We start from the raw sequence: 14209 nt of genomic DNA, 5'->3' as shown, positions 1-14209 counted from the left end.
AGATTAGACGTTCTCAAACCAATCGTCATTGTCACGGGAGGACCAATCACAGGATAGAGTCACACGGGTAGGTTCTTGCGCAGCGGCAGTTCACAATCAAGAGAAGACGGTTTATATTTGAATCTGTGTCCCGCGCTTCAACGCAACGACGTTGAAGTAAAAAAAAAGAAAAGGGTCAGGTTTCATCGCTCTTGACTTTCCGTACTTTTCCGAAGTGTTTCTAAACCAGAGGAAGCAAGAAGGAATATTATATATAATAAAAAATTATAATATATTATAAAATATATATATTTAAAAAATGTTTTTTACGTATTTGTAATAATATCTGTGAATATTACCGTCAGACAAGCCTGAAGTTTATTTAACATTGGCAACCCCCCCCAAACATATTTTTTGTTGGTTGCTGTGCGGATGAGGATCTAAAAGTGGCTAGCAATTTAGGCTAATGTTAGTCACGAACGGGATCATCATTTTGAGATTTATCAGCCAGTGAAGTAGCAAGCGTCTTGGCTAAATCTTGAATAATTTCAGTGACTATGGCGGAGGGAGCGGGGATAAATGCATTTACCTCCAGGGTTACAAAAAGAGTTAGCAATGTGAATGTTGCTCCTGCACCCGCAAACATGCGACGGAAAAGTCGACAACAAAGTCAAAGGCGGACTACACACAACCGGGTATGTTTATTGTCATGTCTTCTGGGTAGCTAAATGGGCTAACTAACTTCTGTTCTGTAACATTAGTGCCTCTTGAAGGCTAGATTTTTTTTGTTTGGTCTTGGCTGGCTTCTTCACATGCCAAACATGTAGCTAACTTAGTCAGATGGTTGTTGTCAACTAGTTGGAGTTAGCGAAGACACTATCGTGTAACATTAACGTTAGCTAGTAACTGTAAAGAAGCAGGCCATATGTTAAGTTAGTACTATATAGGGCCGCGAATTATTAGACTTTTTCAAACAATTGGATTGAACACTTTTTATTGGGATCTATTCGGCGATTCAGCAGGTCTTTCCGAGTTGGAAGGTGGTAGATGGTTCAACCCTTTCCATCAGAACCGTCTACCGATTACGGATACCACCTTCCAACTCGGGAAACCGTGATGCTAAAAACCTGTACAGTCAAGTCGTTAACCGAATACCAATCTATTTGACCTGGAAACCCGACGCTGAATTACATTTTAATTCTACGTCCGGTAGAAATTGGCGTTTGAATCAGGAAAGTTTTCTCTCACCTCTACAAGCCAGAAAGTTCAATAAATTGATATTTTAAAATACTTTACCGGTTATCGGTTCTGGTTGGTCATTTTTGTCGGTAGGAATTTGAGACCATATGTAGAATTACATCAACTTTTCAGAGCTGATAGTGCCTTCTGATTTCTGTCACCTGAAGCATACACACAATATAAAATATATGCATGAGACATATGCATACTGGATGGTACTTTATATGCAGTGATGTAGCTAGTCCATTATTAGAGTGGGCTTGTATTGTGCACCATGTCAGTGAGTGTTGCCTATTTGTGTGCCAGGTGGTTCTGGAGCGGGTCCTGGGCATCACCACCTCTAACGGCAGTGGGCTGGCCTGTGACCCCAACACTGGCCTAGTGGCCTACCCAGCTGGGTAAGACTAGCTGCAATTGCAACATTCAAGTGGTGGCAATTCAAAGAGTTGGTCTAATGATGTCATTGCCCCCCTCACACAGACACACACACACACACACACACACACTTGTGCCATGTCAGAGGACTCCGGGACCACCTATTGAGATGTGTCATTTGTTAAGTGAATCAGGTGATAAATTAGGTTCTAGGGGGGCTGGAGTGGGTCTTTAATAACCCTAACCTGCAAGACTGGCCTGTTCTAACTAACACTTCAAAGAAGATATCTGTTGAATAGGCTACATTATGTAAATACTAAAGTTATAGTAGCTAGTCATCTTTATGCAGTTTGTTTTGTTATCCAGGTGTGTTGTTGTAATCCTGCACCCAAAGAAAAACAAACAGACCCACATCCTCAACACTTCAAGGTGAGATATTTACTTTGGTTTTATTATTGTTCTCGCTCTCTTCTAGGGTGAAGTCATATTTAGTCATGTCCTGAGAAGTATACATTAGATGTGTGCACTACACAGGGCTAGGACATATGTGCAACTTCTACAAAACATCACATTGATCGAGTCATCTGTACTCAAGAGGGGATTGCTCAGTCTCGTCATGGTGACTCCAGACAGACTTGGTAGACAGAGAATATCATATCACATATATATATATATATTTTCATGTTTCTGAATAGTAAAAGTTATACAGTATGTTTTTATATAACTTGTGATTGACTAGAATGGAAACACATTCAAATCAAATCAAATCAAATGTATTTATATAGCCCTTCGTACATCAGCTGATATCTCAAAGTGCTGTACAGAAACCCAGCCTAAAACCCCAAACAGCAAGCAATGCAGGTGTGGAAGCACATTAATTATATTCTTATGGTTGTATTCTCAACCAAACTTGAATAAAACTGACAGTGAAGTAGTCCAATTCGTAGAACTTGTCATTTCATTTAGCACTATTGATTATTAGAGTGGGCTTGGGGGCGGCAGGTAGCCTAGTGGTTAGAGCGTCGGACTAGTGATCGAATCCCCAAGCCGACAAGGTAGAAATCTGTCGTTCTGCCCCTGAACAAGGCAGTTAACCCACTGTTCCTAGGCCGTCAATGTAAATAAGAACTTGTTCTTATTAACTGACTTGCCTAGTTTAATAAAATAATATTGTTTTAGACGGTTTTGTAAAAACCAATAGCGATATGTGGATCCATACGGGTCTACATGTTGTTGGACTGTACAGTGTAGTTACATAACACTGTTACCCATCCACAGCCTAGAACATGCTGCTTTCTGTTGTTGATGTTATGTAACTATGTGGAGTGGCAGTAATGAAGTTAAAATGTCACATTTTATAACTTTCACTGTTCTCTAGGAGGTCATAAAACGGTTAAAGTACGAAGCTCACATGTCAAGGGAAACTCCCAGAGTTAAAATGTCTGAACCTTTAAACTGAGTTTAAAATCCCTTTCAGATTGCTGCTGAGTAAAATGTTCTCCCTAATGTAAATGTGAGCCCAGCCTCAGCCCTCTCCTCTGCCTCAGCCCTCTGCTCTCTCATTAATTCGCTTGTCTGTTTGTGTTTCCCAGAAAAACCTTCACTGCCTTGGCCTTCTCTCAGGATGGAAAGTATTTGGTCACTGGTGAGGTAAGTGTTTGGAAATGTTCCGGAAGAAGAAAAAGATGTTGGTTGGTGTGTATATGCACTTTGCTGTATTTGTATAATAGTCAGTGAGACTGTGTGTGTCTGTGTGTGTGTGTACTAGTTGGTTGATGGTTATATAAAAGCTGTTGTGCTGCTAGAGACCAGGTCATGCTGTAAATTCTACTTGTTGTCACAGTAAGTGATATACAAGCCTCCTGTCTTGCCCTCAGTGGTCTATGGTTGGCTGCTCTCGAGCTGACTGTACTGTTGCCGTGGTGATTGGGAGTGTATCCTACAGTTGTTTTACTTTCTGTTATGACCAGCGGGCTTCCTCCACGGGTTCTTAAAGGAACCCTGTCAATGTCTGGGACGGTTCTTAAAGGAACCCTGTCGAAGTCTGGGGCGGTTCTTAAGGGAACCCTGTCGAAGTCTGGGGCGGTTCTTAAGGGAACCCTGTCGAAGTCTGGGGCGGTTCTTAAGGGAACCCTGTCGAAGTCTGGGGCGGTTCTTAAGGGAACCCTGTCGAAGTCTGGGGCGGTTCTTAAGGGAACCCTGTCGAAGTCTGGGGCGGTTCTTAAGGGAACCCTGTCGAAGTCTGGGGCGGTTCTTAAGGGAACCCTGTCGAAGTCTGGGGCGGTTCTTAAGGGAACCCTGTCGAAGTCTGGGGCGGTTCTTAAGGGAACCCTGTCGAAGTCTGGGGCGGTTCTTAAGGGAACCCTGTCGAAGTCTGGGGCGGTTCTTAAAGGAACCCTGTCAAAATCTGGGACGGTTTTAACATTTGTGTTCTAAAATTATTTAGTGATGTCCTACACCGTTTTAGTGTCATTTCATGTCTGACTGTTTAGTGGTGAGCTAAACCGGAGACTGCTTCTCTGTGGCATTTTCCAGTAGGATCCCTCTGGTGGTTTAATACAAAAAGTTTTCTGATCATATTGGAACTCCCTGCTATACAATGCATTCAGAAAGTATTCAGACCCCTTGACTTTTTCCACATAAAATCCACATTTACCCACAATACCCTATAATGACAAAGTGAAACAGTTTAAAAAATATATATATTTATTTGAATGTATGACAAATAAAAACCAGATACCTTATTTACATAAGTATTCAGACTCTGTTTCCATTGATCATCCTTGAGATGTTTCTTCAACTTGGAGTCCACCTGTGGTCTATTCAATTGAATTGGACATGATTTGGAAAGGCACACACCTGTCTATATAAGGTCCCACATTTGACAGTGCATGTCAGAGCAAAAACCAAGCCATGAGGTTGAAGGAATTGTCCATAGAGCTCCGAGACAAGATTGTGTCGAGGCACAGATCTGGGGAAGGGTACCAAAACACTTCTGCAGCATTGAAGGTCCCCAAGAACACAGTGGCCTCCATCATTCTTAAATGGAAGAAGTTTGGAACCACCAAGACTCTTCCTAGAGCTGGCCGCCCGGCCTAACTGACCAATCAGAAGGAGAAGGGCTTTAGTCAGGGAGGTCCAAGAACACAGTGGCCTCCATCATTCTTAAATGGAAGAAGTTTGGAACCACCAAGACTCGTCCTAGAGCTGGCCGCCCGGCCAAACTGAGCAATCTATGGAGAAGGGCCTTGGTCAGGGAGGTGACCAAGAAACCTGATGGTCACTCTGACAGAGCTCCAGAGTTCCTCTGTGGGTATGGGAGAACCTTCCAGAAGGACAACCATCTCTCCAATCAGGCCTTTATGGTAGAGTGGCCAGACAGAAGCCACTCCCCAGTAAAAGGCACATGACAGCCCGCTTGGAGTTTGCCAAAAGGCACCTAAAGACTCTGACCATGAGAAACAAGTTTCACTCGTCTGATGAAACCAAGATTGAACTCTTTGGCCTGAATGCTGAGCGTCACATCTGGAGGAAACCTGGCACCATCCCTACGGTGAAGCATGGTGGTGGCAGCATCATGCTGTGGGGATGTTTTTCAGAGGCAGGGACTGGGAGACTAGTCAGGATCGAGGGAAAGATGAACGGAGCAAAGTACAGAGAGATCCTTGATGAAAACCTGCTCCAGAGCGCTCAGGACCTCACACTGGGGGTCGAAGGTTCACCTTCCAATAGGACAACGACCCTAAGCACACAGCCAAGACAACGAAGGAGTGGCTTCGGGACAAGTCTCTGAATGTCCTTGAGTGGTCCAGCCAGAGCCCCGACTTGAACCTGATCTAACATCTCTGGAGAGACCTGAAAATAGCTGTGCAGCGACGCTCCCCATCCAACCTGACAGAGATTGAGAGGATCTGCAGGGAAGAATGGGAGAAACTCCCCAAATACAGGTGTGCCAAGCTTGTAGTGTCACACCCAAGAAGACTCAAGGCTGTAATCACTGCCAAAGGTGCTTCAACAAAGTACTGAGTAAAGGGTCTGAATACTTATGTAAATGTCATATTTCAGTTTTTTTTGTTATGTTTGCAAAATTTCTAAAATCATTTTTGCCTTTGTAATTATCGAATATTGTGTGTAGATTGATGAGGGGGGTAAAAAACAATTTTAATCAATTTTAGAATAGGGCTTTAATTAACGTAACAAAATGTTGTAAAAAGTCAAGGGGTCTGAATACTTTCTGAATGCCCTGTATATGTTCTGGTTGTCTTTGTCTAATAACATCGGGAAGTTAGGGCAGGGTAGCCTAGTGGTTAGAGCGTTGGACTAGTAACCGAAAGGTTGCAAGTTCGAATCCCCGAGCTGACAAGGTACAAATCTGTCGTTCTGCCCCTGAACAGGCAGTTAACCCACTGTTCCTAGGCCGTCATTGAAAATAAGAATTTGTTCTTAACTGACTTGCCTAGTTAAATAAAAGGTAAAAAAAAAAAAAAAATTGTAAATAGATGCTCACACTTTTTAGAAGGATATTTATCAGCTTACTCCAATAGTTTTCTGATCAATGCTCAAACTCCCATGATTCTAATTCAGCAAAACCACTCTCACCATCACTGACCAAGTTGAGAATAACTATTTTCATGCCACTTCGATACCGTAGTGACTTTTTCGTAGCAGGTTAGGATAATTAACTTAGCAGGTTAGGAGACTAAGTTTAATTAAATAATTAAGGTTCGGGTTAGCGAAAAATGCTCTCCTAAACAGCTATGACAATCCACTTTGTGTCGAAGTGTTTTTAAAAGAGTGTGTACCGACTGAAGTTGAAGTTCTGGAACAGTAGAGGGGCTCTATACAGTAGAGGGGCTCTATACAGTAGAGGGGCTCTATACAGTAGAGGGGCTCTATACAGTAGAGGGGCTCTATACAGTAGAGGGGCTCTATACAGTGGAGGGGCTCTATACAGCTATATACAGTAGCGAGGCTACAAGTAGAGGCTACATACAGACACCGGTTAGTCAGGCTGATTGAGGTAGTATGTACATGTAGATATGGTTAAAGTGACTATGCATATATAATGAACAGAGGGTAGCAGTAGCGTAAAATAGGAGTTGGTGGATGGGACACGGTTAGCCAATGTGCGGGAGCACTGGTTGGTCGGCCCAATTGAGGTAGGATGTACATGAATGTGTAGTTAGTGACTGCATATATGATAAACAGAGAGTAGCAGCAGTGTAAAAAGAGGGGGTGGGGGGTTACAAGTTCAATGCTCTAACCACCAGGCTACTGTTATGAATTTTATGTATAAGGACTAAATGATGTATTCATTTAACATAGAACTATAACTAACATAATTCTACCCTGTCTCTGTGTAATAATAAATAATGTTTGTCCATAAGAAAGAGGGACTGTTGGCAAGACAACTTGTGACCACTGTGGAACTGATAACAGGGAAGGCAGTCTCCCCACCCAGGGAGGGGAGAAACCTGGGGCTTGTAGTAGATTGTATAACAGGTGGCAGGCAATGGAGGAGAAGACTTGTGAACTATATTGTCATTGGTTCTGGGAGGAGGAGGGACATTTATGATGAAATGTGAGGTGTATATAGACCAATGTACCGGAAATGATAAGTAGAGCTCTCATAAATAAACATTCATGACTATTGTAGCTGGGCCTCTGTCTGATTCATTCCAATCAGTTTCCTACAAATTCTGGGTTTCAGGCTGAGTAATTAATTCAATTGGGTTTATGAACACTGAGAACATAATTCTCGCGACCGCTACCTGCCGCCTCTGAATGGCACACCTACACAATCCATATCTCGATTTGTTTTAAGTCTTAGAAAATCCTTCTTAAACCTGTCTCCTCCCTTTCATCGACACTGACTGAAGTGGATAAGGGATCGTTGCTTTCACAGGTGTTCACCTGGTCAGTCTGTCATGGAAAGAGCAGGTGTTTTTAATGTTTTGTACACTAAGAGCATAAGTTCTTGTTATAAAGTGGCGGAATTGTCCTTTTTAAAGGAACTATATTGACGAGTTCTTAAGGCTGCATTGTAGCATTTTAGGCGACCCGACCAAATTCGGATCTATGGGCTTCCCTGAAGCTTTGAATTTTAATAACCAGGAATATGCGGGGGTGTTTTTTTGCATATTCCACCTCCTTTAAAACATTTTTTTTTTAAAGGAAGCATATAATTATCTGAGGCAGCTCTTTGTCATGTTCCGGCGTGTTCCTCAGTCCTGTAGAAGTTTTTAAAATCTATTTTCAGTTTGTTTTTGCAACAGAGATGTACAGCTCCTTGGTGAGCTATGATTAGTCAGCGACCTCACCTCCTAGTGTGGGCAAAGACCTGCTAGTGTCATCTATTTAAGCTCTAAACTTCTCTGATCTGCTTTACATTCCTCCCCCTGTTCATTGACAAACCATTTAATTTGAATATCTTTATAATTTAGCAGACGCTCTTATCCAGAGCGACTAACAGGAGCAATTAGGGTTAAGTGCCTTGCTCAAGGGCACATCGACAGGTTTTTCACCTAGTCGGCTCGGGGATTTGAACCAGCAAACTTTTGCTCACTGGCCCAACGCTTTTAACACCCAATGTTGACACAACTTTACCTTTTCTTATTTTGGAGGTTAATTGTTGCCACAGCGCTGACTCAACAGTTTCTCGAATGCTCTGGATTCAACTCGAACTGTCAGCCCAACTGCCATGGCATTCAGCTCCACCCCCCGGGCTCTGGCTCTCCTTTTTGTTTCTGCTCAAATCGTTGACTGGATGGTTCTGTCTCTGCAGAGTGGTCACATGCCCTGTGTGCGGGTTTGGGACGTGGCCGAGCAGGCCCAGGTGGCAGAGGTACAGTGCCATAAGTACGGGGTGGCCTGTGTGGCCTTCTCAACCAACAGCAGCTACATCGTGTCCGTAGGCTACCAGCACGATATGACCGTCAGCGTCTGGGAGTGGAGGGTAAGTTAAAGACATGGGTTTGTTTGTTTTTCTTTCAGAGACGTGAGCCTGTTAAGTGCCAGAGGTGTAAAGTTGCACTTTTCCTGTCCACTACATTGGTTCCATTGCACCAGGCAACTGCTTCTGGATAGTACTGGGGTTAAGGTATGGCTGGGCTATGGCTTCAGCCTGGAGGATAGTACTGGGGTTAAGGTATGGCTGGGCTGTGGCTTCAGCCTGGAGGATAGTACTGGGGTTAAGGTATGGCTATGGCTTCAGCCTGGAGGATAGTACTGGGGTTAAGGTATGGCTGGGCTATCGCTTCAGCCTGGAGGATAGTACTGGGGTTAAGGTATGGCTGGGCTTCAGCCTGGAGGATAGTACTGGGGTTAAGGTATGGCTGGGCTTCAGCCTGGAGGATAGTACTGGGGTTAAGGTATGGCTGGGCTTCAGCCTGGAGGATAGTACTGGGGTTAAGGTATGGCTGTGGCTTCAGCCTGGAGGATAGTACTGGGGTTAAGGTATGGCTGTGGCTTCAGCCTGGAGGATAGTACTGGGGTTAAGGTATGGCTGGGCTTCAGCCTGGAGGATAGTACTGGGGTTAAGGTATGGCTGGGCTTCAGCCTGGAGGATAGTACTGGGGTTAAGGTATGGCTGGGGTTAAGGTATGGCTGGGCTTCAGCCTGGAGGATAGTACTGGGGTTAAGGTATGGCTGTGGCTTCAGCCTGGAGGATAGTACTGGGGTTAAGGTATGGCTGGGCTTCAGCCTGGAGGATAGTACTGGGGTTAAGGTATGGCTGGGCTTCAGCCTGGAGGATAGTACTGGGGTTAAGGTATGGCTGGGCTTCAGCCTGGAGGATAGTACTGGGGTTAAGGTATGGCTGTGGCTTCAGCCTGGAGGATAGTACTGGGGTTAAGGTATGGCTATGGCTTCAGCCTGGAGGATAGTACTCGGGTTAAGGTATGGCTGGGCTTCAGCCTGGAGGATAGTACTGGGGTTAAGGTATGGCTGGGCTTCAGCCTGGAGGATAGTACTGGGGTTAAGGTATGGCTGGGCTATGGCTTCAGCCTGGAGGATAGTACTGGGGTTAAGGTATGGCTGGACTTCAGCCTGGAGGATAGTACTGGGGTTAAGGTATGGCTGGGCTTCAGCCTGGAGGATAGTACTGGGGTTAAGGTATGGCTGGGCTTCAGCCTGGAGGATAGTACTGGGGTTAAGGTATGGCTGTGGCTTCAGCCTGGAGGATAGTACTGGGGTTAAGGTATGGCTGGGCTTCAGCCTGGAGGATAGTACTGGGGTTAAGGTATGGCTGGGCTTCAGCCTGGAGGATAGTACTGGGGTTAAGGTATGGCTATGGCTTCAGCCTGGAGGATAGTACTGGGGTTAAGGTATGGCTGGGCTTCAGCCTGGAGGATAGTACTGGGGTTAAGGTATGGCTGGGCTTCTTGGGAGGGGGCAGGGAATCCCAGAGTCTGTACTTTTATGTCCTGTCATTTTATCTGTCTGCTAAGTTGTTGAAGGGTGTCCAGACTGACTGAGTAATGATAGTCCAAATGTTCTTCACAACAACAACAACAACATCCTGCAATCTGTTATCAGTTCTGACCGCAGTCTGGTCAAAGGCCGTCAACTAGAGGCCACAGAAATCCCTGTGTTATTTAAAATAACCCGAGCTCTGTGAAACTGCCATGATTTTGTAAACCCTCTTTGTCCTGTGTGTTTTTGTAGAAGGGGACGGTGATAGCGTCCAACAAGGTGTCTAGCAGAGTTCTGTCCGTCTCCTTCTCTGAAGACAACAGCTACTTCGTCACGGCAGGAAACCGACATGTCAAGTTCTGGTACCTCGACGCCTCTAAAGAGAGACGGGTCAGGACGTTGTTATTATTATTAGTATTTTACATGCCATATTGTTTATCCTCCATCCGTGTATACAGAGCGTCTACGTAATGGGTTGATTCTGGATGTTTACTATGGCTCCTCCCCCAGGTGAACAGCACGGTGCCTTTGATTGGCCGATCAGGATTGCTAGGGGAACAGAGGAACAGCATGTTCTGTGGTCTGTCGTGTGGGCGGGGCAACATGGCCAGCAGCACCTATTGCATCACTTCCTCTGGCCTGCTGTGTCAGTTCAACAGCAGGAGGATGCTTGACGCCTGGGTGGACCTCAAGGTCAGTATGTCCCGAACTGATCCCTGACCCTAACTGACCCCTGAACCTAACTGACCCCTGAACCTCTCTCTGTCCCTATTTTGAATATCTGAAAATTCTCGCAACGCCAACAGGTTAAAAAATAAATAAAAACTAACAGCCGATGTTAACTTGTTTTGGGGGGCAGTCAATTAAATTAAAAAACATTGCAACAGTATTTCTGATTTGTCTTCTCAACTCACCCCCACATACTTTTAACATGGGGGGGCTATGATGACAGTCTGTTATGTCTCTTATCTCACCACCACTAATGAGATGGGTGTTGCTTGATATGTTTCAAAGTCAGGAGGCCTGGTCCCTGCTGTCACATCCAACCTGGATGGACATTTGGTTTTAATGCAGACGAGACCACTGAATCCAGCTTCACACAGATCAGAGCTGGAGAAGGGTACCATGAGTTTTATAGTGCTTTGAAGACAACTAGGAAACTCTGGAAAAATACACGAGGTCAAATCATGACGTCGGTGATCTTCAGGGCAGAAAGTCGGAGCTCTAGAAAGATGCCTGAGTTCCCAGGTTGGATCCAGGTTGGATGATTGTTCAAATAGATTTTTCCTGGTCGTAGCTCATTCCAGCCTGTTTCCAGTTGTTTTGAACGCGGTATTAATGCTCCGAGGGAGACTGCAGGGTGTTCCCTTTTTTTGATCTAGGAACCTAAACTCCTCCCTAGTGACCCGTGAATGCGTTGTCTGCAGCTCAATCAGCTATTTGATTTCACTTGCGGGCAGGTCGACTGAGCCAGGATCACAGTCCAACGTGATTTGGGAAGCAGGTCCCGAAGTGCTCTGTCGAGCGTTGGAGGTGAACAGTCATCACTGGTGTCAGACACTTTCTGATGCTGTTTTCTGTTAGAGCAGCCGAGGGAAGGTGGCATGGTTCGCTTTTTAAAAAAAATACTAAATTATTTCCTCTCAATCCACCTGATTCGGTCACACATCTGTAGAATGTTTTTGTATTTGTCCTGCATGCTTGGTAAGGACAACAGCTCCTCTTAATGCGAAAACATATTTTCAACACTCGATAACCACCAAGCCTTCGGTGTGAAATGAAAACATATTTTCAACACTCGATAACCACCAAGCCTTCGGTGTGAAATGGAACATCGTCATGTCCCAATCCACGTAGTTTTGAAAGACGTGCGTGAGAGCAGTAGATGTGATTTGATGTAGTTTACGATCCAAGTTACCTGCTGCAGTTCTGTGCTCCGCTCTCTTCCTCGCCAGTTGCTCTGTGTATCATACATTGCGTCCGTGTGACAGAGGGAGACCCATTCATAACTAGTGTAGCGGCATTTAAATGCGTTTTCAGACCCTTTACTCAGTACTTTGTTGAAGCACCTTTGGCAGCGATGACAGCCTTGAGTCTTCTTGGGTATGATGCTACAAGCTTGGCACACCTGTATTTGGGGAGTTTCTCCAATTCTTCTCTGCAGATCCTCTCAAGATCTGTCAGGTTGGATGGGGAGCGTCGCTGCGCAGATATTTTCGGATCTCTGGAGAGATGTTGGATCGGGTTCAAGTCTGGGCTCTGGCTGGGCCACTCAAGGACATTCAGAGACTTGTCCCGAAGCCACTCCTGCGTTGTCTTGGCTTTGTGTTTAGGATCGTTGTCCTGTTGGATGGTAAACCTTCGCCCCAGTCTGAGAACCTTTCCCTCGATCCTGACTACGTAGTCTCCCAGTCCCTGCCACTGAAAAACATCCCCACAACATGATGCTGCCACCACCATGCTTCACCGTAGGGATGGTATTGGTCAGGTGATGAGCGTTGCCTGGTTTCCTCCAGATGTGACACTTGGCATTCAGAGAATATTACGGACAATTCCTTCAAACTCTTCTCTTGGAGCTCTATGGACAATTCCTTCGACCTCATAGCTTGGTTTTAGCTCTGACATGCACTGTCAACCGTGGGACCTTATATAGACAGGTGTGTGCCTTTCCAAATCATGTCCAATCAATTGAATTTACCACAGGTGGACTCCAATCAAGTTGAAGAAACATCTCAAGGATGATCAATGGAAACAGGATGCACCTGAGCTCAATTTGGAGTCTCATAGCAAAGGGTCTGAATACTTATGTAAATAAGGTATTTCTGTAATTAAAAAATTTAATTAAAAAAAAAAAAGAAATAAGCAAAAATGTCTTAACCTGTTTTTGCTTTGTTATTATTGGATATTGTGTGTAGATGAGGGGAAACAATAATGTCATCCATTTTAGAATAAGGCCGTAATGTAACAAAATGTGGGAAAAGGGGTGGGGTCTGAATACATTCTGAATGGACTGTATGTGTGTGGTGTGCTTTTTCCCAGGATTTGGAGACTCCCATGACCCCATTTTCATATCAGGTGACCCCACATGGGTTTGCAACCCCTATTTTTGGGAACCGCTGGTCTTAACCATCTTCTCTCTGTCTCTCTCTGTCTCTCTCTCTGTCTTTCTCTCTGTCTCTCTCTGTCTCTCTCTCTCTGTCTCTCTGTCTCTGTCTGTCTCTCTCCAGACCACCTCTGCTCGCTGTCTGTCGGTGAACGAAGTGTTTATCTTCTGTGGCTGTGCAGATGGTACCGTCCGCCTCTTCAGCCCCCAGAACCTTCATTACATCACCACCCTGCACCGGCCACACTGCCTGGGAGTGGACGTCACACAGGGCCTTCAGCCAGGGTGAAGTATTGTCTGATTGGTCATTTGCTTGCAGGACATTACATGCATGTTTTTTTTATTTTTTTTAAATGATGCGTCACACAGAAAGAGGGACCGACGGAGGTTAACAGAGATGCTCAAGTGACACACGTTACAGATGAAACACAGACAGGAAGAGACATTAGTCCCAGTGATACTCCTCATTACAGATCAGACAGGAAGAGACATTAGTCCCAGTGATACTCCTCATTACAGACCAGACAGGAAGAGACATTAGTCCCAGTGATACTCCTCATTACAGACCAGACAGGAAGAGACATTAGTCCCAGTGATACTCCTCATTACAGATCAGACAGGAAGAGACATTAGTCCCAGTGATACTCCTCATTACAGACCAGACAGGAAGAGACATTAGTCCCAGTGATACTCCTCATTACAGACCAGACAGGAAGAGACATTAGTCCCAGTGATACTCCTCATTACAAATCAGACAGGAAAGAGACATTAGTCCCAGTGATACTCCTCATTACAGATCAGACAGGAAGAGACATTAGTCCCAGTGATACTCCTCATTACAGACCAGACAGGAAGGAAGAGACATTACAAATTAGTCCCAGTGATACTCCTCATTACAGATCAGACAGGAAGAGACATTAGTCCCAGTGATACTCCTCATTACAGACCAGACAGGAAGAGACATTAGTCCCAGTGATACTCCTCATTACAAATCAGACAGGAAAGAGACATTAGTCCCAGTGATACTCCTCATTAAAGATGAAACACAGACATGAGTTGACGATCGGGTGAATCCGGAAACTGAAGCTCTGCACTCTATAG

General features: G+C 44.8%; 1 protein-coding gene across 1 annotated transcript in view; it reads left to right on the top strand.

The window, feature by feature from the left end:
* The first annotated feature begins 200 nt into the window (after positions 1-200).
* Positions 201-14209, top strand: part of wdr62 (WD repeat domain 62) — a 66495-nt gene continuing 52486 nt past the window's right edge. The window contains 8 exon segments of the mRNA XM_065000603.1: positions 201-674; positions 1525-1616; positions 1960-2022; positions 3186-3243; positions 8378-8548; positions 10258-10395; positions 10516-10698; positions 13233-13393. Coding sequence (XP_064856675.1) covers positions 537-674; positions 1525-1616; positions 1960-2022; positions 3186-3243; positions 8378-8548; positions 10258-10395; positions 10516-10698; positions 13233-13393 — 1004 coding nt within the window. The 5' untranslated portion in view covers positions 201-536.

The sequence above is a fragment of the Oncorhynchus nerka genome, linkage group LG14 (assembly GCF_034236695.1).
Source record: "Oncorhynchus nerka isolate Pitt River linkage group LG14, Oner_Uvic_2.0, whole genome shotgun sequence".
Classification (NCBI taxonomy): Eukaryota; Metazoa; Chordata; class Actinopteri; order Salmoniformes; family Salmonidae; genus Oncorhynchus; species Oncorhynchus nerka.
Note: the sequence above shows the minus strand (reverse complement) of the source record. Positions and strands in the feature narration are given on the sequence as shown.